Genomic DNA, 23,563 nt, shown 5'->3' on the forward strand with positions numbered 1-23,563 from the left:
CTGGAAGATGTTGGAAGAAAATCTGTTAGAAGGTGCAGGATACAGAGGCATAGCATAGGTTTACCTTCTCACAGGATGACATTTTCCTTTTAATAAAGTAAAATGGTTCAACAATTTAATGGTTCAGATCAAAGCCTATAAGTTTTTGTTTTTGGGGGGGGGTTTGCAATGAACCAGTCAGAAATCAAATCTTAATCTGATCGTGAAACAATGAAAATTGATTGAGGTTTAAGCATTTTGCAAAGATTTGGCAAAAATGACACTTTAAAAGTGCAAATTGTTTCCAGCAACAAGTGTTGATTCAGGATGATTGAATGGAAATGCAAGCCGCACTTTACAGATTTTTATTTGCAAAATAAAATTGAATAAAATATAATTTTTCATTTCAGAGTTATGCAATAATTTACCAAGCAGTGCATAGCTGCAACCTTGGAAGGAAAATAATGCACTTTTTTCCCCTGTAAAACCCAAATAGAAATACATTGAAACGTAGAATAAAAATGTTTAATAATTCAAAAGATGCTCCCACGGACATTCCAAAATCTGATTCAAATCCCTAAAATATGATGAGTCTTCATTCAAATTCTTAAACTGCTGGAGAGTTTCGTTTAATCTTTAAACGTCACAGTAAATACGATGTTAATGAATTTCAAACTTTGGGTTTTCCCGCTATGGATTCACCTGTCGTGTGCAGAAGGAGTCTATTTTGAAAGTTTTAACAGGAAGAGGCATGTTGTGCATCAGTTAGAGCTTGGTAGCAGTGGAGCGAGGAGAGAGTGAGGGGATTGTTAAACAGCGGAGCCTCCAAAGAGGGGACTACACACGCATGTTCACCCCTACCCGAATGGAGCGGAGCCCTAAACGAGAGACTCAGGCGTCTGGGGAATGACAGCCACTGTCACCGGGATTGACGAATTCCCCCTGTGACTCTGCGCGACTCCGCGAAAACTTCCCCTCAGTTGACACTCGAGTCACCGATCCGGGTCGGATCCAGCCTGAACGGGACTACAGTATGCCAGAGATGGAGAAAGGCAGACCTCCGGAAAATAAACGCAGCAGGAAACCAGCGCACCCAGTGAAGAGGGAAATCAACCAGGAGATGAAGGTAGGAGGATAGATTTGGAACAATTCTCTACGCGCAAAGGGCGCACAAATCAGTGTTTGGAAAAATCCCCGACATTGAACGCTCATTCCCCCCTTTTTATATTATAATAAAAAAAAATTAATCATATTTTTTTTGTTTGTTGGTAAGTTTAGAAAAAGCATGCCGCTTTTCAATTTTAGAGGACAACAATTGCATTTAAGAAAAATATATATACTTTTTTTTAATATGAATACAATTTTGATGTTGAAGTTTTGATTAAATAATATTAAAATTTAAAAGGAAAGAACAGGCTGACACTTGGTCTTCTAGTGACGCCATGGTGGGCCAGCTGTGGCCGGGCGCGCACTATCCAATGTCCAGAGGAGATCCAGATGTGCGTCACTTCTTCCCCGCTCCCTGCGGTGCGCTCAATCGCCGCACCACAGAGGCTCATGAGAAAGAGAGGGGAGGGCATTTATATTCCTTAAATAGCCTGCTCTAGGCGCGTACTGGGAAAACTCTGCAGATCTGATGTACAACTGTAAAGAATGCAAACACGCATAGTAAATAAAACTCTCACAAAGTGTTTAGAATCCCTCATCGGGGTCCCTGGTTAAATCACAGTAACAGACACGATTCCCTCCCACCATTATGAGCCCATTGCATGGAAACCAATCCGTGGATTGTGTGCTTTGTTTGGGTTTGGACACAGGCTATTTGAGACTCTTGACTCTGCTGTTAAAATGATATTTGAGGACCCTTGAAGCCGTAGCGAGGAAATCAAAAAAGACAACACGTCTTCCTGGGAAGGATGAGGGGAGGAAGGGGCCTTCTTTAGAGGAAAAAAAATCCGTTGTTTTTGTGTGTAAGTGGTTTGGATTGCAGCGTTTGATATCCACAGGAGGTGTTTTGTTTCATCTTAACTAATTTTAATCAAAACACTTGAAACACTATCCCCCTGGCCTGATGTAAGCCTGCCTGGGCTGGATCTCTGGGTCGGCCCAGTTTGTTGCCTTTGGCTTGCAGCTCTCTCTCTCTCTCTCTGTTTCTCTCTCTCTTTCTCTTTATCCGTGGTTTGGGATATGGCTTGTCACTCTCACAAAGCAGATGTTTGTCCAAACTGCCAAAAAGAAACAAAAACAACATTGTGGGAAGTGCAGTGGGTGGATAAGGAGGAGGGAAAAGAAAAATCTCTTATATAAAAAAAAAAAAATACAGGAAAAAAGAGAAAGTGACACCGGGATATGCAGATGGAAGACGGCCCAAACAGTGAGAGAAACTGATTTCTAGTTCAACTGAGGTCTGCCCCGGTGTTTTCTTTGTAACGCATCTGTTTCAGCACCACATCGGACCCCGCTGCCTCCACGTCAGAGCCCGATTCGCAGGCACCAGACACCGGATCCTTGACTTTAATCATCGTTAGGCATATTTAGCGGGATATGATACGGCCGCTTCTACTCACTCACCCACCCACGCACACTCACCCCCACACACGCACGCACACATTCTCTCCCAGACAGGATTGCAGCGCAAGAAAGTGAGCAAGCAAATAGGGAGAGATCCATTTCTGTCGGAGGCCCCGGGTTGCGGAGGTCGGAGCGAGGAAAGAATGTGCAGTCAGTACTACAAGCGCTGCAACACCACAGCACACTGGCTGTGTTGGAAAAGGGGGTGAAACCCGAGAGGCAGCTCCGTGTCGGGTGTCAGGCCTGGAAGGTGCCGGGATGTGGAGAGGAGGACAGGGCAGGGGTGGGCGGGGGTGGGGGAGAAAAAAAATTAAAAGAAACGAGAGGAGAGTTTGGGGAAAGCTGGAAGAGGAGAGAACGAGTTGTGGACGTTAGAAAGAGAAGAGGAGAGAAGAGAGGAGCGGGGCATTTCCGAGAACCGTGGGACCACTCGGTGGTGTTGGGTGTCCCGCTCTGATTTCTGCCCGTTCCGGATCAGGTTTCTTCTCCAATCGGGTTCCTCTAAAGCCACAGAGAGAGGTGGGTGGATGAAGAGAAAGACTTTAGTATGTATTTTTTCATCAGGTCGTAATAATAATAATAATAATAATAATATAAAGTTGAGGTCACACATCTAAATTTTTCAGAATAATATTCCTCTCTCATTCTCTTTTCCAATTAAAAGGGATAAACAAAGGATGATTCATAGATTTCACACTGGTGTTGGGTTATAAACCTTTCCATCTCAGATTAAGCAAGAGTAAACAACTTGAATACATCATGGAAAAAGAGTCACACTGTACTCCACTGTGCCCCTATTCATTTCTCCCAACAGGGCCGTGGCTGAGAAAGAATCCCTCACTTTGTCTCAGACTAGGAAGCTTTGATTATGTTTACCATATGATGAAAACTTCCAGTAATAACCCCAAGATGCACGTTCACAATTTCCTATTGCTTTGCTTGACATAAGTTGGAGTTCTGACTTCTGTTCCTCCTTATTTCTGGCAGACGTTTGCTGAAAGCACCATGAATGAGCTCCTGGGATGGTACGGCTATGACAAGGTGGACCTCAGAGAGTCCGAGGCCAATGAGATCAGAAACTACAGGGAGAGGCGGCAGCATGTGTCTGTGCTAAAAGGTAAGGGGGGGAGGCGGGGCAGGTGGTGACAGGTCACTGTTTAGAGCAGTGTTACACAAACTAACAGGTTCAGCAGGTTTTTTTGCAGACATTGAGTCACTGCAAGACATCGTCTCCTGTGGCTGCAAGTCCTCAAGTTACATTTAACCAGATGTGCCTGTTGTTTGTGCAGAAGTTATTATCGTGTCCTGTAAAGCACACTGTGGTTTTATGTTGTTGTATTGTTTTACAAAGCTGGATTTCTGTTACAGTTTTTTTTATTTTATTTTATTTTTTTTATCTTTTTGTCCGCTCCCAGAAAACTCATTGCCAAAACCCAAAAGCCTGGACGCCAAAGTCAGCCACTCAGTCCTGGCCATGAAGAGTGGAGAGAGGGACCTCTCCAGTGTCCCTTCCTCCTCTCAATCTTCTTCCTCAACAAGCTCAATCCTGACCACCCCGAAGGAGCACAAGAATGCCCCTGTCATCGTCCCCCTCATAAAACCTTCAGCAGGTATGAGAGGTCTTCTCTAGCTATCAAGAACTAAGTGGCCTCTGCTAAGCCTGTACATTAAAATATGTCTTTGGTTTACAAGCATAGCGCACCAGAACTGATAATCCATGATATTTACTGTATGTCCTGAGAGGCCAGAGTGTAAGATCAGCTGCAAGTGATGGAACAGGTATTAGTTTCAGTTCTTTCCTGAGCAGTAACTGAAGCTCTGGAGAAAGTGAGGAGCTGTTGAAGTTACATGACATGTGTGTTTATCCTTCAGTTACACGGTGCTTATCACTGGTCAGTAAGTTGTAAGGTCCCACCAAAACTTAGACCAAACCTACGCCCTTGTGTAGCAGACAGCTTCTTTTTGAGCAAGAAGGCTCAAGTTAAAAACAAGTGAAAGTGTGAAACCATGAAAGAGCAAATTGACAAGCCACTACCAGAGTCTTGTATTCTGGCGTAGCAACCTGAAGGAAATACTGACTTGCCTTTTTCTTTTAAATAACTTCTTAGAGCCTTTGTGCCTCCCAGATGCTCAAAGCAGCTAACCTTTGGTGTTCTTCCTTCAGTAACAGCATCCAGACCAAAGGAGTTATTAGCAGAAACTATTAGTGCTGGAGTATGATGCATACACTATTTAACCCTCTCAACGGTCGCCCCAAAAAACACTTACATGTTGTCCAATGGGTTCATGAGGACTCTAGTGTCATCACGACTGTTAAGGGATTTAAAAAAAGATAAAATTTTGAGTTTCTGGCTGCCTGGTTAAAAAGAAAAGTTCCCAGTTCTGGTCAGCAGCTTCTTTCTCTGTGGATCTCTGGACCTCCTTCTGAATTCATGACAGTCTTCATTGGTTGTAGTAATATAATGTTGATGTACTGTGAAAATTCAAAACATGTAAAGTAATAAAATTGGTGTGAGAGAAACCTAAGTTGATATTTGGTGGGTATCATAATAGTTTGATGTGCAACGGATTTTTTGTTTGTTTGTTTGCTTGTAATCTGAAGGAGTTTGCAAATTTGCAGATAGAAATCTACTATGTTCCCAAACAGGATCTGAAAATTAAACAAGATAGCTGTAACACACTCTACCTGTCATCTACTGCAGTCAACACTGTGTCAGTTTTTGCTTCCCTAATTTGATGAAACATCCCCAGTGAAGGTACGAACTGAGCTGTCGAGAGACACCTGGACACACTGAAGGGTGTTGTAAGCATGAACTGGTACCGCTTGAGCATGGTGCCTTCACTGACCTGATTGTGGTTTTGTGTTTAAGAGTGGCTAATCACAGGTCAGAGGCTAATAAATAGCCCAATTGCAGCCAGTATCTCTAGGGATTTTAGAAGTAAATTTTATTACCTAAATCAATATAATTTTTGTTATAAATGTGGACTAGTAACATTTTTGTGGAGAACTTTTCCTGTGACTACCAATTTACCCGTTAAAGAAACATTTGAAGCAGAACTGGATTTTAATTTGAAAAGGTCTATGAGAGAAGAGTATTTCTTTCCGCTCCCTGCATGCTTTTTCACTACTCAGACATATGAGTTATCATACTCACTTTTCATGGATGTGAGTAGCCTGAAATAATGCTGACATGTTCATTATCAATCAATGATTTCTGGATAGTTTGGTCAAAACAGAATTTCACTGTCCATGTGGTTCCTCACTACAACAAACCTGCTTAAATCCCAGCTGGCAATAAGGTGAACGCAGATGTAACAGGATATCTGGACTCTGATAAAATACAAGCCCGAGACACCTTCATTTAATTTATTACAGGATGCATTGGCTGGAAGCTTTGGCGCACATCCAGTTTTAAATAAATGGTTTGAGATTCTACTCCATGTCTAACTTGTTTAGCTGTTTAATAAGCTCTGAGGAAATTAAACTGTTTTCATTGCTCCACCTGTGCAGATTTGAAGCGATGCATGCGATTTTTGCACAGAATTATGCAAAGAAATATCTCTGCAAATTCTATGCAATGATTACCCTGCTTTCTATGCTTTTTTACATCCCTCTGCAGTGGAAGATGTACAGAACGTGCAAATAGTCTGCGTTTGGTGCCAGAAGGAGGGAGTAAAGCGCTACTCGCTGTGTATGGGCTCAGAGCTCAAGAGCTTCTGCAGTGAGAAGTGTTTTGCTGCCTGTAGACGGGCCTACTTCAAGCGCAACAAGGTTGGTGATGGAGTACAACAATTAACCTTTAGATCTATGTGATTATTAATGAATTAAATACTGTATGGCTTGGCCACAAACAGTCAGGTGCCTACACAAACACATAAATCTGTGGCAGAGTGAATGTAAGGATCATATGTCGTCTTGCAGGTTCAAAGACTTTCAACAACAAATTCTTTCAATCTTTAAAGGTCAGAAGTGATTGGTTTATTTAAAGGATCCATTTAAGGAGTGGTGGGAGGGAGGTCAAACTTTGCACAGGACACGTAGGATCAGTTTCAAGTTAATGCAAAAGGGACCGACCATTAAGTGGCTTTGGTCTGGAGGACAGGAAAGCTACAACTGTAGAGAAACACTCCGATGCACATAGCCATGGTTTTTCCCTTTTCACTGCAACAAGATCTCCTGATATTTAAATATTCAGGCTGACATATCGATGTGTGGTGTTTCATCTTTCTTGTTTTTTTTTTCTTCTTTTTTAATCAACAGAGAGACACATAGTAAATCTAAGCAGAGTGTGCTCAACAAGCTGTCTAGTTTTTTTGTGGCAAGGGAGGAAAGCACTTCTGTTGGCTTGTTGCTGCTTGTCTGAGAGGAAGGCCAGAAGGCCTGGGGCGAGGTGTCCACTTTCAGTGCATACCATACCTTCAGCTGCCTCATATTTCGTAACTCAACACGACTCATTGGGTCACAGAGATGGGGGAGCACTCAGATGCTCTGCAGATCATCTTACATGAATCAGAAGGAATTTCCTTATATTAATTCTGTCACAGGAAGGAAAAATAAAGCACTGCATCAACGGTAATAGGTACCACCAAAATAAGTAGCATGAAACTTGAACTTTTTTATTGACCTTTGTATTTTGACCTTGATGCTTCATAAAGAGGAACATCAAGTGATATGTTATTATCACACAACAATTCCAGTGTAATCTTTGAAGATACTTTTAGTGTGCCTAATAGTGGTGTGTTTGTCACTTTGTGGTTTCTCCTTGTTAGGCCAGAGATGAAGACCTCCATGTCGAGACATCCCCTCAGCACCCCCATCCTGAGGACTCACCCAGACTAGTGTTAAAGATAAACACTAATGTCAGAGTAAGAGGAAATGATTAGTGTTTTCTTTATTATTCTTTGGAAATTATTTATAGGTATAAAATGTATCATCCAGATACACCAGAAGCGCCCATTTCCTCCCTGTTTCTGTATGTTTAGATAAGTTTGAAGCAAGAATGTGATCCTTCATTGACCCCCCGCAGTCTCTCTCGCCTGTACCACAGGTTTGTGACTGGTGCAAGCATGTTCGTCACACAAAGGAGTACCTGGACTTTGGATCTGGTGAGGAACGGCTTCAGTTCTGCAGCATCAAATGTCTCAACCAGTACAAGATGGATGTCTTCTACCGAGAAGCTCGTGCAGCCCTAACCAGCACCAGCTCCAGCCCAAACAGAACCAGTCAGGATGGGAGAGTGGATGGCAGTGTACCAGGGCAAAAGCTACTTACTCCTGAGTCTTGGAACAGCAGCACCATCAGTACGGGGGATGCACGCAATCGAAATCTCTCTCCCAAAGGATCAGTCCTAATTCATGGACCGGGGGATTCAACGTCTTTGTCATCCTTAGAAGCATCTTCTTCTTCTTCCTCTTCAAGGGGCTCAGTTTCAGGGCTTAAGAACCTGGAGAGATCCATTCAGCCATCCATACCTACTATGGATGTCACACCTCATCCAGCTCCTCTTCCTCCTCCACCTCCTCCTCGCCCACCTCTGGATCAAAAGCCATTACCTCAAATCCCCATACCCTTCATCAGGCCCCCGCTTCATGCTCAGGGTCTAAGGAGTCCCCTGGCCAATCCTCCCAGACATGCAGGTCCTCCTTCCAGCCCTATCCACAGACCTCCTCACTCTCCTCTTTTGCAGCCCGCTACCTCTTCTTCAATGAATCCCCCAGGACTCATGCACCCTTTTCCTGGTGCCTATTTCCCTGGCTTACACTCACCTCCTCTAAACCTAATGCCAAGAGGACCTGTCCCAGTGCCTCCAATAATGAACTATGGTATCCCCTCTTTTAGTCCTCTTTTACCCCAACCCACAGTCTTGGTTCCTTATCCTATTATTGTTCCCTTACCTGTCCCTATACCTATTCCAATTCCAATTCCAGTCCCTCCTAAAGCAGCCCTTGAAACACCAAATCATGGTGGAGTTATCCAGCCTGTACCAGAAGGGGTAGAGAGGGCTAGATCCAGGATTACTAGATCCATGTCTCCAGATATCTCTGAAGAGGCTACTAGAGTGGAGGCAAACAAACTGGGGGGGAACTCTTCTCAAACCTTCACTTCAACAAATGAATCCAACCCAAAGGACATAGATTGGGTTAAATCAGAAAGGCAATTTTTGTCCCCATTAGCCACACCTCAAACTAAACCACTCTCTCCCAGAGCACAGTGTAATGAATTGTCCTGCCCAACCAAAATCTCTGAAGGACTGACAGACTATAAAACTATACATCAGCAGACAGAGCGACAAGTCATCCAAAGGGTTCTCCAGAGGACCCAAGTGAAGTTAGAGCCCAGTGCCAATGGGATGGTGGATCTGGCAGCACTGGGAGAATCAGGACCTGGCCAGTTTAACAGACCAGGGTTCCACAATATCATCAGACCGAACATTACTCTGCCACAGTCTCCTTCAAATGACTTCCAGCAATCGGATTCCCTCACTCCATCTTCTAACAGCCCATCCAGTCCTATGGAGAGCAGCCATTCACACAATGTCAAGTCCTCCACTCAGAACCATCCTCAAAATGGTACATCATCCACACCCACGAGTTTGGACTCTTCCTTATCCCAAAGAATACCAGTGACACCCCAAGATTCTTCACTGAATGAACTTGAAGCTATCAAAGAAAACAAGTGTTCTGTTGTTAGCCCAGTGCTAGTCGAAGGTACAGTTGGTCAGTTAGAAGGGCCCTTAACAACCAGTGGGGGTGCAGGGGAGGATTCCCACGTTCCAGATGAGGACCATGCTTATGCCCTGCCCACAGCACCAAAGACAGGTGGGACCACATCCCCTTTACTCTTGCCCAAACTAAGGGACAAGGGTAGCTTACGGAGTCCTGCCAACATGCCCAATGCAGTGGAGATGGAACCAGCCCTGAAGAGGCGATGCCTGAGGATCCGAGATCAGAATAAATAGAGAACCAAGGTGAGTAACTTTACTAGAATATAATGTGGAATGTATAGCAATTACTTTAAGCATCACTTCATATCTTTGTGGTATTATGACTCGGCCCACTAACTGAACAGTTATATGGATCAGCAATTTCTTAGCAGTTTTGATATCCATATTTTTGGTTTAGGTTTCATGAGTCAGTTTCCGTTAAGACCTTATAAGGGCTGCCACACAATAAAGCAAAGTTTTTTTTTTGGTTTTTTTTAAGTAGAGTAGTAGTTTTGAATCAAATGGAAAAACATACATTAATGCATGTCACTAGCACTAACATTTATCTGGATTATATTAAACTTAAAGTTTATGCTCTTGGCTGGTACATTCACAACCTGAATGTGCTATGAGTTCATAGTTTAAATCCATTCAATTAAGAGACAAAAAAATTATTTTCTAGTATTTGACATGTTGATCACAGGTCACAGGAAAATTTTGTGCAATGAACGGCATCGCTTGTTAACTGATATTTCCAGTAATGGTTTAATAACAATGTAAAGTGTAAAAAGGTATTTGTATGGAGATTCACTCATACATGGTGCAAGATTAATCACTGGTCTCACAGTGTGCACATGGTCACTAAACAGTATGGCGCCAACCAGAGAGAATCCCGGTAACCTGGCACCTTTATGTGAGCTAAGGTTACAGCAGGGAGAGGAGGTGGAGGGCAGAAGCAGTGAGAGTGACTTTGAAAGGCAATCACTTCACCACAAGCTGACAGTCACAATGCTTTGTTTGCATGACTGCCTGCAATATAGGCTTGGATTTGCTGGTGAATATGAGTCTGTTGAAGATAGACAGAAAATATTCTGGTTTTTAATTAAACAACGCCATGCCCTCTTCAGGACCAGTTGGCAGCTTATCAAAATGTTATGAGTTTATTGCAACTGCTTACCCAAAGCAGTTTTTGAAATAAGTCACACTTATTTCAGAATATTATATTATATTTAAAGTGTGACTTAGTTAAAATATAGCTCTCCATCTAATTGATCATTCTTTGCATCTTCATTTAGCATAAATCCATCGCTGGTCTTGAAAGATGAAGATAGCATTAAGTGACAGATTAAGGTGATGGCAGCCTTCTGATACAACTCTAATCTTAATAAAAGTTTTGTGCGAACATGATTTTATGAACTTTTAAACCGTTGTCATAATTGCATTAGTTGCTTACACAAAATGTGGATGGGAAATAAAGATTGAAGCCACAGTGAAACCAGTGATCGTCGATACAATGACAAGGGAATATCTTGTCATTGCAGTGTTTTTGGTGAAAGCAACTGTCATAGAGAATTGTACGGCATTAGGTCTTAGATCTAATCTACCCCCATTTATCATGTAAATAATCATTGACCTCAATGTAGATAACTGCTAAATGCTCTGTGATTATGGTTCAGAGAGTTATAAAATAGCATTTGCAAATACCACAATGACATTTTTGATTTTGGAGTTGCTTTTACTGGTTGAGGTTCATTTTGATTTTGGCTCTACTCAGACAGTAAACTTCCATTGTCTGGACTAAAGCTTTTACTTTACCCTCAACAAAACCTCCCTTCAATAGTCTAGAACTGTCCCTTTAACTGTAAACTATGAAGTGACACCGATATCATTCTGACGTTGTTTTGTTAGAATGCAGCAGGGGAGCTTTTTCTCTTTGGACCAATCAAAAGCCCTTCTTGATTTCACTCGCCTTGTAGTCCAAATGGCAGTAACATTACCCGTCATCCTCACTTGTGGTATCTTACCATAACAAGATCATGTTTCTGGTTTACTGTATGTGCTGAGATTAATCCACTGATATTACAGAGATGGCTTAGATTTCAACCCGCCTGTTTTTCACTTCGTATCCCTTTTCAAAGGCCAGGGGTCACGTTAGTAATTGCGTTTAAATCTGACAGCTGCTAAATAGAGATTGAACAATTTATCTAAATCCGTATCTTGGATTGCAGATGTTTGACTGACTCTGTGTAGCAGAAAAGTTTTCACTCAATTAGTTTCCTTTTGCATTTTTACCAAATCACTGTCTTGCAAAGGTATTCCTCCTCCTTACAGTTACAAACTTCATTATACTTCCCTGAGATTTTCTTTGGTAGACCAATGCAAAACTAAAATGAAAGAAACTAAAGGAAAAAAGGGATGCATGGTTTTCAATTTTTGTACAAATAAAAATATGGTTGAAAACTAGCAATGTGTACAGTAATTACCGTATTAAATTATTGTCGTGGCAACAGCATGCTGTGAGGATGGAACATTGCTAACCTTTTTGACTTACATGCAAAACATTGTATGAAGAAGAAAACTAGCTCTTCGCATCACTCCAAACACTCCATTCCCACAATGATCCATAGTAGTGGCAGCATCATGCGAGGCTTTTCCTTCCACAGGGAGAATGAAGCTGATCAGAGTTGATGGGTGAAGCTTACTACAAGGAAATTCTAGAAGAAAATAAATTTAGTTTGGCATTATTTCCCTTGCAATTGAAAATTATCCACCACTTTGTTTTGATCTATTACACAAAACTGCAATAAATGACATTGAAGGTTATGGTTCTAATGTGACCAAATGTGGAAAAGTTCAAAGCACATAAATACTTCAACGGGACGTTGTATACTAACTATTATATTTGAAATAACAATGCCTTAGTCATGTTGTTCAAACAGATTTATGCTCTTTCATTGTCTGTAACAGGATCTGGCTGCTGTCTTTGGATGACTTTAGTTTGCCACCTCTATCCTCTGAGCTGAGCTGCTCTATTGTCCCAACTGTAAAAATTCTTTTTAAACAAACACCCACTCTGACAAAGTCAGCAGCCAACTGGAGGATTTTACCTCAGGAGAAAGCCAGTTTTTTTTTTCCTATTTGTCTCATTTTTCTTTGCCTTTATTTGGGATATTTTATAGCTGCGTGTAACCTGATTCCACCACATGGGTATTCACTGAGCGTTTCAAACTAAAATGCAATGGGACAGAGCAAGTACAGAGTCCTGCTTTGGTCCTTACATGTATGTGTGTGTTTAACTTTAATATGTGTGTTTGAATTAAAGTGTGCAAAAGAGAAAATAGGCCAGATGTTTTTGGTTTGATTGCACCCTATACAGCAGTTATCTGAGTGTTGACATGACTAAAAGCCTCATTCAAAGTGTTTATGTGGAATGGGTGGATTAGGGAATGAGCGTCCAGAGCTGTAGATCTTGTTTTAAGATATGGTAGAAATGAAATGTAACATTTCTTTGCTCTTTTTCCTCTTTCTCCTGTTTTTCAAACTTCTATCATCCTGTCCAAATGAACAGACTCCCTGTTTGACGTTGTCCAGCAGTGCCAGATTCAGCGCCACGCCGTTGTGTGAACAACACCAGAATGAACACCCTCCTGCCCGCCTGCCTGCCTGTCCCTCAACCCGTCAGACCAGCAGGGTGCCAACCCAGGAAGCAGTCCAGATGGCCGAGTCATCACAAATCAACAACGTGGAAGAACACACAACTCAGTCACACGTTTTTTTTCCCCCTTGGACCAAAAAGTATCACTGGGTTGTGTGTTGTATTGAGCTGACTGAGAGTTTGAAAGGGAGGTCCTCAGATCCTCGTCCTGTCTGACATTGCCCTCAAGCGTTTATATACGCACAAGTTAGTGTGGCTGCCCAGATGCGCTCCTCCTCCTCCTCCTCCTCACCTTCCTCCACTCAGCAGACAGCGCTCTGATCAGCCTTGTGTGGTCTTCTCAGATGGAGCCTGAACATGATCTCTTTCCAGGGGAAACGGTTTGTTTTCTCTGCCCGGCTTGCACAAAGAGCCACATTGTTTCTCTCCTCATATCCCACGCTAACTCCCCACTCCAGGTTTTGAATTACCTGGCCGATCGGGGCTCAAACTTCAGGAGCAGGGTTTTTCTTCCTCTTTTTATTTTTTTGAGCAAAAGCCAGGAATATAGTATAGCCTTTTCTATTCCGCCTATCCGCCCAACATAAATACAAGACATGCTACACTCACTCGGTTCTGAGATTTTATCCTCTTGCAAGTGACTGCCTGAGATTTGCCAGCCTTCTCACTTCTTCTGAGAAAGGAGAGAAATCTAGTGAGATGAATACTTTATCTGCAGGCAAGTTTCTCCGAGTGTTGGAAGAGTCAGGCCAAAGATTTCCCGAGGAAAGCTAAACTACGAAGGTATATGAGGATGCGCTCACCAGTGCACTGTAGCTTTGATAATCTAAGGTTCCTGATTGTCTAGACAAAGATGGTACACACTGGTCACTATTTCCCCTTCTGATCTACAAAATCAGAACTACTTATAGCACTGGGTGCCATGCATGCTTGCAGCCTCCTGACAGGGTATTTGATTTTAATATTTTTGCTCTTTTCTGACAATTCTGTAAAGAAAGATCAGCTTTGTAATATTACCAGATGAGGTATTACACTCGAAAGCATCAAATGCTGTAGCAAACAGTGATCAGTATTACAGTTGCCACAGTTGAGGACACATGCGTTTAGACAGATAGCTTTGAGGCTTGTCAACTCTTCATTTTTGCAATTAAAAGGTACAATTTTATGTTATATTAACTTATGGAAGAAGCATAGGTAAAGTTTCATTCGATGCATTTTTTTCTGTTGTATTTTTATTTGAATATATTTTGTGAGTGCCGAAACAATTTTGTGCCCTTTCACGTTATTATTATGATAAATGCCCACTAGAGGGGAGTGTTTGCCTTTTTTAAACTTTGCACCTGAGTACACATGGAAACTAGAATGCAGTTTGCATAAAGTCATTAGTTACAAAGATTTACTCATTGCTATTTCATATCAGATGCCAAATACAGACATTTTTGCTATTATTTTCTCTTTGATACTAAATACTGCCATCAAGGTTATATTTACTCATAATATACATTGGGCAATTCACTCCCTTTCAGCTCCTCCATATTTTGTCATACAAGTACAGACCTGGTGTACTTCCTTATGCTTGTATGTGATTGAACGGAAAATAACCACATTTTGTTGCAACCGCTGCTGTAAGTCTCTATCAGCTTTGCACTGGTAGAAATTGACATGTTTGTCAATTTTGCAAAATGTCAATTGCAAAAAGTGGAAGGAATGCATTAAATTAATTTGCAAGTAAAATATGGTTGAAAAAAAATACACTAGCCCTTACTTTGCACTCACCATTCATTCAGTGAAACATAGTGGTGGAAGGGTCATGGTGTGGGGATTCTTTGTGAAGCAGAGCTAACAAAGCTCTGCAAAGATTGCAGGTCAAACATCATTGGAAGAAGACCACCTTAGAGCTGAAAAAAAAATGGAGGCTGAGGTGACAGTTTGTCCCAAAGACTTTGTGGGCTTCAATTCTAAAATTCAGTGTGTGCTTACTCATGCAATTGCAGCACTTTTCTTTTGTTCTGTTAATTCAAGGTCACCTACAGTATATTCTGCAGGTCATGACATAATGGTGGATTCATCCTCAGCCAGTAAGGAAACTTTGTCAACAACCTCAGTGTTGAGTCAGTGGTGACATCACTCCTGAAAAACAGCTGCACTGTCAACAACCTCGTGCCCAACTTAATAGCACAGGCCAAATTATTTACAATCACAGTTGTCATTATTCATTTATTTCCTTGTATTAATTATTGGAATTTGACAAGAAAACAAAAGTTTGTTGCTTTTGTAGCCTGGCCAATAGGTACTGTCTGACCTCCACTTGACACACATTTAACCTTCAGTCTGGAATGAAACTGTCAGATTGTTTGTATTAAATAAATATTATATATCCAAGATCCTTGATTGAGATCTCTTTGTAAAATAAAAATAAATAAATGTTATTCTATGAGCAAAGACACGTTTATGATATGTTTTTTTCTTTTCTTCCTTTTTTTACAATATATTTTTTTTCAATTCTGGTCCCGTTTGAAGTTCTACAATTTACATTATGAAATCATCAAACGCGCGCATAAAAGAAATAACTATATTGTGACAGTGACGCACTATGGACCATGTAAATATCTATTCTTAGTGCCAAAGTGTCTGAAAGGCAGTGAGTCAACATTCCTAAAATACTGAAAGCTACTCCAGCCTATCTGCTGTGTCTGTAAAGTCGATGGATGAGAGAAGACAGGAGGAATCTCGGCTAATTTCAGTCGCAAAAAAAACTTTCTTTCTTATTAATATTATCAGCATCATAGAGAGACAAGTGATAGATCGACATGCTTTACGTCAGGTGTGAAGTCAAAAAGTTAAAAGCAACGAACATTGAACTTGTAAAAGGAAGTCGACGACATGTGTGAAGATTCCTTTGCAGCAAGTTACCAATCCCCTCCACGGGAGAACCGGATGTAAAGAAATTTCTCAAAATAAAATCATTTTGTTTTTCAAAATGTATTTATTTATCCAGCATTGTCTGCACTTTCTTCTTCTTGCAGGGCTGCTGGGAGTAATGAGGGATCAGGGTTCACCTGGACAGATCACCAGTCCATCACAGGGCAACACAGAGAGAGGGGACAGATAGCCATGCATTTACATATACGGGCACTTTAGACTAATCATTTAATCTGACAGGTGTGTTTCTTGACTCAACAAAGAAGCCAGAGTACCTAGCAAGAACACATAGCAACAACATAGACCAACAACATCTACACATATGACTTCTGCTTATTTTTGGCACAAATTGAACCCCACAGCAAACTCCATGCAAAAAGACTCATGCTGAGATTCAAACCAACCACCCTTTATGATGCAAGTAACATGTTACAAACACCACACATGTTAAGTTGTTTTAGTATTTAATTAATAAGGATATTTCAATTTGTGTCAGTCAGTTTTTAATTAAATAGCACTTTTATGTCTAAAATATTAAGCCCTCTGCAGTGGCTTCTTGAACTCAAAGATTATCAACATTGCTTTGAAAAAAAAAAAGATATTTATATAAATAGCAATGCACAATTAGCCAATACAAACAGTATATTTACTTCTTTCTTGTTTGCTTTTATTTTGGTAAAACAATCCTTAACCGGAAGTTGTACGGTTGTGTGTTAACCATTGGCGACCGTGTCACACAGGTTGTACCCCCCTGCGGTGTTGTGTGATTTTAGTGCAACTACCTGGTTTGTGACGCTGACGGGGCGCATCTGTGACTAAAGATCCCGTCTCTGAACTCCAAGACATCGGGATTCTCTCTCTCTCTTTTTTTTAGTCGCTTAATGTTTTATTAATGGGAGAAAAAAAGTCGGGAGGTTTTATTTTCTGTGGATGAATAATTAACCTGACAACTCAAGCCCTAGTGTACAGAGGAGCCATGATATGAGAAGCTGAGCCACGGATCGGCGTGCGCCTCCACCATTGGTCGAGAAATATATAAAAAAGAAAAAAACAAACAAACACAAAACTGCAGGTGTTTTGTTTTAGTTTGTCTTTTAGCATTTTTTACGGCATTTGAACTGGACATAGTGGACTGTAATCATGCTGGGAGCGGAGAGCAGAGTGGAAAGCCGGCTAAAGAAGCTGGAGTCCATGGTGAAGAATCCACTGTCGTCGCTTAACTTATCAACGCTACTGGTGAGTGAGCAACATGCCCTGGGGCCCCACGCAGGTACAGGCGTGAGAGAGCGAGCTGCGCGCATACTTCAGAACAATTATCCTTCCATAAAAGAGAGATCACAGCCGAAGTAAACGCATGCGGAAACGTACAGCATTAGAATAAATTATATTCTAGATTACAACTTAACGCGTTTACTGAATTAGCTTAACATCAAACTGGGGTGAAGAAAGAGGCAGAAGGAGCCCCACCTATTAATGTTCAGCCGCTTTTCCTGCGTGGAATGCAAAACTCCCTGTTTACACACTACAGCAGAGCTATATGAGTGTAAAGAGGATCAAATGTGACTGACTTCAACAGCGGACTAGAGTCTAACTGAAACTGAAAGTCATTTAAAAAATAGGCGGCTGAATGCAATCCAGTCTATTTGGAATATTTTCTAAATAATGAACATGTATTTAGACAGTAAACTAGCTGTTGTACATACTTCTACCTTAACTGATTTTGCATACCACCCCAAATCCTGAAACACTACTTCTTGTCTTCCAGCACTATGATTAATAGATATGGATCAACATGTCCTGTGCACTTCACTTTATATGGAACCACACTTTACCAAGGAAATACAACTAGATAAAAACATGTTATTTTGGTTATTCAGTTCCTCAGGGAAAGGTTGATCATACATCTAGTGAGCTTTGGAACGTTTCAAAATCATTCCAGAAAACATCTTGTACTCCAGAGAGATCAGGGATAAGTTTAAGGCAGGACTGTGCTATAAATCAATATTGGGGGGAAAAAAAGGTGTTTTGGTCAAGGAACCAAAATAGAAACATTTTGCTTACCGGTACTTTAAAAAATATACGTATACGTGAGGCTATCATCCTGGACACTAGGATAACAACGCTAAACATACAGTTTTTTTAAAAATGCAATGGTTCAGATACAACTCTGAACAATCGCATGTTCATGTGGTGGAATTTCTTGGTCAACTGGATTAAAGCAAACAGAAGTACAATGAAAAAATATTCTGAAAACTATATACGACTAATTTTTCTGCCAGCCAGCAATCATGTGCTAATTTGTGCTGGTCCGTAGCATACAATGTGAATAAAATACATGTAGGCTTGTAGTTAGGCATGACAAATGTATCAGGGGTCTGTATTTGTGGAACAATCATCAGTAGGAAAACGTGACTGGCAAATAAGTTTTAAGTTTAATTAGAATTTGTGACCACTCTGCTTGTTAAATGACAGAATTGTGTCTATTCTTGGGCTTGATGATTCACAAGCAAAGTACTGAGTACAGGACAGTGATACCTGATAAATCCAGCTCGCCTCATGTTGCTGAGTAAACAGACAACAAATGATGTTTGAGTACATTCACCTCTGTGTGGTCATTTTTCAAAATGTTGTATTTTTTATATTTCTATTCGGCACTGGCTCCCCTTGTTAAGCAGTTCTGGGTCGACGTAACAATGGCCACCATGCTTCCTGATGCTGGGAAAAAAACAGGCAGGAAGCTGGAGTTGTTTCCTGGAATAGAGTCTGAGATAATTAGTCATGACCTCACCTCACCGTTTCCTGTTTGTCTAATTTTTTTTTTGTATTGGCAGTGTAACACAAGATTAACAGTATCACATAAACATATAGAAAGTTTTTCAACCCTTTTGTTTTAGAATCTGTTTTGGTTATTTTTAAAGGGTTATTGATCAATGGGACAATAACTAACAATTTATTGAACTACAAATCCCTTCTCTCCAGTGAGAAACTCCAGCTTATTCTGGGGATCACAAGCCAGATGGGATATATTGTTCCTCTGGGTGAAAGAGAACAAGAGTCTGGGATTCCCTCCTGAACCTGTTGCCCTCACAACCCGATTTCAGATAAAAAGAAGACAATGCATGTATCGGGCTACAAATCCTGTTCAGAAATGTTCCATTTATTGATGATGGCCTCTTTTTTAAATTCAAAGACAAAGGAGTGTTGTATTTGTTCAAAAGATCAACAGTTATTTGGGGAATTAGTCATGTAACTTGTATAAAAAAGCAAAACACCTTTACATTCATGTGACTTATCTCCTAAGGTTACATAAATTAAGCGTCATGTTATGATTACATGTAATTTTTATAATGTATGCTTAAGATTAGTGGCTTGTGGAGTGGTTATTGGGTGGCTTATGTCTTTATCTAAGATAAACCATGATCAATATATTGCTTATAACATTTAATTTCCTCTTTTCAGCCATTTGTCTGTGTGCTTGTGGTATTGGTATAGTGTTCATGATGATAAGTAAAACGCAGCAGAGGCTTTTATTTTATCAGCAATATTCATGGAGTTCTAACAATTATGTTTTCAAGAAGGCCAAGAAAAAAGAACTGCTCTGGATAACTCTAAAATCATTTTAGAGTTATCCAAAGTTGTTGGTTAATACAAGATCAGCCTTTTCTGTTCTTATCTTTTTAGTCAAGCCTTTGTTATCGAATGCATACCTGATGGTATCATTTGTCGTGCCTTACATTATAAAAAGACTCTACCATGATGAGACACACAGTTGGTAGCAACTGGATCATGTTCAGATTTTTCCAAATTCCTGAAAACAAAAGAAGTCAAACTTCTTATTTGAAAGAAGTTGAAACCTTTCACTGCTACAAATTACATTAATGCAGCAACATTGTCTTCCCTGTGAGGGTGATTGCAGTTAACTTTTCAGGTGTTTTTATAATTGTTTTTCTAGTCGTTGATGCAAACTCTTTACTGCCAACGAACAAAAATGTGTGTGTACAAAAACAGCACAAATGCAAATAATGGGGTTAATGGTCCCTGAATTTCAGTTTTCTGCTTTGTTTAAAGCTTAATGTCTTTACATGTCTCCAGGGTAGATGAAACAGTGTACTACTGTTGGAGCAAGTCTGACTCCTTGATCATAGCCAATAATCCAATGGCTCTATGGTATCAACCACTTTCACCTTATCCTTAAACACCACTTTTTATTTCTCTCTTTCACTGGCAAAGATCCATGTGTCAATAATTCGAGCTCTAAATGGTGGACATGTTTTTGACATTCTGAAAATTTGTAATCCATTATCCGCTTAACGTGTTAAACAGATGTTACAGATTTTTCCAAAGCTGCCAAATGTGCTGCGTTCATTGAAAAGCCCAGATGTAGATGAAGATGAAGGAAGTGGAGTTACAGAGTTTCAAGTTGACATTTGTAAAACTAATCCTGCACTTTCTGCTCATAGTAGTTAATTACAAATTTCCCATAGACTTGAAGATGTACTTTAGGCTTTAAACGTTGATCAAAGTATTTGAATCCATTGGTTATATACATGGTGTGACATACACCCTTTGCTCAAAATCAAAAAGAGAACATGCCATGCAAGTAAAACAGACATTTGTTTAGCTTCATTTGTGATAAATCGGATGAATTTTCTATAAGAAAATAGATACTTGCCTGAAAATTCCCTATACATTCAGAGCAAAGCTTAAATAGACTGGAACTGTGACAAAATTACAGGGACCCAATGCTCACTTCTAAAGAGGTCCAGCATAGACTCTTTAAAGGGTCACCAATCTGTCTGCCTTTCATTTCTTTAGGAAGTTTATGAGGAAATGGCCTCTTATGTCCTACTGTTAAAGACACACATGTGGAAAGCTTGTTACATGTTGTTAAGGGTTTCACAGAGACTAAATGCTTTGTCCTAAAAATCAAACCATTGTGGACCCTATTGTAACACTTTTACCTAGTACAGTTTAAAAAAATGTCTTTGTTGGTTTGATTTAAAAATGTGTATTTTCTAACATCATGATGGAATAAAATTGCCAAGCTGGGAATCATCAGATGTTAAAGCGGTTTATGATTTAGCTGTTATAAATGAGCTTCTTCCTGTTTCCTCTGAGCTTTGTGTATTAGATTTACTGATATTGCTTTTGTAAAAGTGCTTCGGCGTTCTTGTTTTGGCAGGAATGACAAGTGTTGTTTGAGTTTATTAGATTCACTTTAATAAAAACAGTTACACACTTGCTAAATTTAACAAAAAGTTTGATTAGATACACTAGATCTCTGTAAGAATGCAAACAAAATTAAACGACTATCTGTCTGATATTGCCAAATCCAACCAGGGTATGATCATGCATTGCACTGGCATTGAAGTACTGCAATGTTGGGTAACAGTGTCTTGTAGGATTATTTAGTAGAAGTAGATGTTGCATCAGACTGGGATCTGAGCTGAGTGGTCACTTCTATGCTGGGGAAGGTCATGGCAACAATTCAGATTGGACTAAATTCATGCATGTAGAATAAAGTATTATTATTTTAGAAACTCATTAATAAGGGTTGTCATTAGTAAGAGTTTAATGAGAGTATGAGCTCAGAATTTGTTCACAAAGCATGCTTTTTTTGAGAAGATGATGCATGAAAATAACTGTGTTTAAAATATTATTATCACTGTAGTTAACAAAGAAGAATATTAATGCGATTCAAAGGTTTTTCAACTATCACCACACACAGTTGACTTTATGTTTCCTCCGGTTTTATTGAACGTGTTATTACATCTTTTAAGCAGACCTCACTTCTCCCCTGCAGTAACATACCACAGTCATAAAAATCTGAGTAAATACCGACTGTAGAAAGTGATCACAGATCTTTGATTGCTTAGACTGAATCCAAACCTCTATGCGGCTCGTCCCACAATAGCTTCTGAGCCTTTACGTCTATTTCCATCCGCCTGCAGTGGTGGGGGGGGATTTCGCCTCACCACTGCTATTTAAAGGTGCAGAATTGTTCCACCCCTGATCACCCCAATCCCCATAAGTCCTCGAACAAACAGACCGATGGCTCAACTTCCCTAGACACACACATGCATGTTTCGTGACTCAACTTGACCCCTGGCTGCGGGAACAGAGGGTCACTCCGCATTCTAACCCCCACCTCCCTCACCCACCTGTCCAACTGTCCTGCCAGCCCCTTAGGTCGAGGATCACAGAGACATTTTGGATTTACATGCAACCTGAAACCCCTAATTTGAGTTCTGATGACACCACAGAGACCCCGACTGTTAGTCAGATGCTCCCACTAACCCCCTCTCTGTTGAGGCACAGAAATGGTCTGTGTGTTCTGGAAGTCGGCCTTAACCTCTTGTGATTAGCCTTCGTTTTGAAATGACTTGTCAGATGTGTTTTTCCATTGATCCAGAATATATTGAACTACTGTGTTTATTTCCTTTAATTTTCTCTCCCATTTAAGAATTTGGTTAATAAAATACTTCCCCTGGTTTTTACTGCTTTGTCCATTTATTTGGTTCTGGTACCTGTTATCAGGCAAAAGTAGGTCATCTAGCAGGTGAAAAATTATTTCAGATAGATTAGTAAACACGAAAATGAGACATTTAGCTTTGAAACATAGTTTAATTTTGTCTTGTTTATTTAGAACAATAAAACTCCACAAAAAGAACACCTTGTAGGGAAGGGAGCAGAATGTTTAGACTTTACATAAAAGATACACGTTTCGAGAGACTTCAGATGTTCTTTTGGAAGGAATACATTTAGTTTTTTTAAGAATTGGCACAAAAATATGAAAAACATGGAAGATTGCCGTCACATGATTAATACATCCAGTACTTGCCAGAAATTCCCACAGCTGCTTTATTGTTCCTGCACTCCTCTTGGAAGACTGTCATTAATCTTCGATGGATGTCTAGTTTTTGGTAATGTTGCTGCTGTGCCATATTTCCTCCATTGTGCTCCTTGGTATGTTTAATGCCTGGTAAACTATTTTGTACTCTTTCTCCTTCTCTTCAATGTTCTTCAAATCATAGTGATTTGTTCATCAATTAAACAAAAACATATTATTGTACAATGCTGTCTTTTAAAAAAAAAAAACAGATGCAACACAATTATTAGCTTTCCAAACATATTTTCTAACCTTCAATAGTCAACAATTTGTAGCCAAGTATTCTATAGTTTTTCAGCAATATATCTTTTGTAAACTGGCCTCTAATTTTTGTGAGATAATTTGGAGGTTGAAGATGAATCGATGATTTAAAAGAGATTGAATATGTGAATTTTCTGTGATGTATACCTTGATATGCAGGGATATCAATGTTATGTGTCCTATAAATAAATACAAATGTAAAACATTGTAAGAGTTTCTAACTCTGAATTTTGAGTGTTAAAAGGCATCCAAACTTGGAAATTAAATCATTTGAATATAATATTAGCATTTGTTTTCTGTCTTAGTTGTCACTTAAAAAATAAATTAATGTTTTTTGTTTTGTCTTTCAGGATTCCATGAATGCCTTAGCTCTTGATCTCAACTATCCAGTCCTGCGAAAGAACAAGAACATTGAGGCATTTCTGGACAGATGTAAGAGCTACTCTTTGTGTTTTTAGTGTTTTGGTGCTTTGTGTCCTTTTTATATTTACTTTCCATCTTTTTTCATCCACCGTTTATTATTTAATCCCAACAAACATGTTTCAGTACTGCAGTGGTTGTCGCGTCAAATATGCAAGACTT

General features: G+C 40.0%; 2 protein-coding genes across 9 annotated transcripts in view; both read left to right on the forward strand.

Annotated features, from left to right (window-relative positions):
• The first annotated feature begins 735 nt into the window (after positions 1-735).
• On the forward strand, positions 736-15,351 carry LOC116734227 (sine oculis-binding protein homolog). Of its 3 annotated transcripts, none has more exons than XM_032585482.1 (7): positions 736-1,105; positions 3,538-3,667; positions 3,966-4,160; positions 6,171-6,322; positions 7,321-7,416; positions 7,599-9,518; positions 12,823-15,351. In XM_032585482.1, exons 1-6 carry the CDS (start codon positions 1,013-1,015, stop codon positions 9,507-9,509), a joined length of 2,577 nt encoding a protein of 858 aa, XP_032441373.1. In that variant the 5' UTR covers positions 736-1,012; the 3' UTR covers positions 9,510-9,518; positions 12,823-15,351. The 3 variants fall into 3 exon arrangements, with proteins under 3 accessions (XP_032441373.1, XP_032441372.1, XP_032441374.1); XM_032585481.1 differs by having other exon boundaries at positions 737-1,105; positions 7,578-9,518; XM_032585483.1 differs by lacking the exon at positions 736-1,105 and adding an exon at positions 2,855-3,069 and having other exon boundaries at positions 7,578-9,518.
• A 1,236-nt stretch (positions 15,352-16,587) lies between these two features.
• Positions 16,588-23,563, forward strand: part of LOC116734123 (rho-associated protein kinase 2-like) — a 39,278-nt gene continuing 32,302 nt past the window's right edge. For 3 of the 6 annotated variants that reach the window (XM_032585291.1, XM_032585290.1, XM_032585292.1), the window contains exons 1-2: positions 16,590-17,067; positions 23,332-23,413. In XM_032585291.1, coding sequence (XP_032441182.1) covers positions 16,972-17,067; positions 23,332-23,413 — 178 coding nt within the window. In that variant the 5' untranslated portion in view covers positions 16,590-16,971. Of the gene's footprint in view, positions 17,068-23,331; positions 23,414-23,563 lie in introns of all 6 variants that reach the window. The other 3 variants (XM_032585294.1, XM_032585295.1, XM_032585293.1) reach the window with 3 other exon arrangements.

Source organism: Xiphophorus hellerii, chromosome 15, assembly GCF_003331165.1.
Source record: "Xiphophorus hellerii strain 12219 chromosome 15, Xiphophorus_hellerii-4.1, whole genome shotgun sequence".
Lineage (NCBI taxonomy): Eukaryota > Metazoa > Chordata > Actinopteri > Cyprinodontiformes > Poeciliidae > Xiphophorus > Xiphophorus hellerii.

Bases quoted from the DNA above. Each gene is read 5' to 3' on its own strand.
- LOC116734227 (XM_032585481.1), top strand. From the start codon at position 1,013: ATGCCAGAGATGGAGAAAGGCAGACCTCCGGAAAATAAACGCAGCAGG. The intron at 4,161-6,170 runs GTATGAGAGGTC...ATCCCTCTGCAG, and splicing joins CCTCATAAAACCTTCAGCAG to TGGAAGATGTACAGAACGTG. The intron at 7,417-7,577 runs GTAAGAGGAAAT...GACCCCCCGCAG, and splicing joins AGATAAACACTAATGTCAGA to TCTCTCTCGCCTGTACCACA.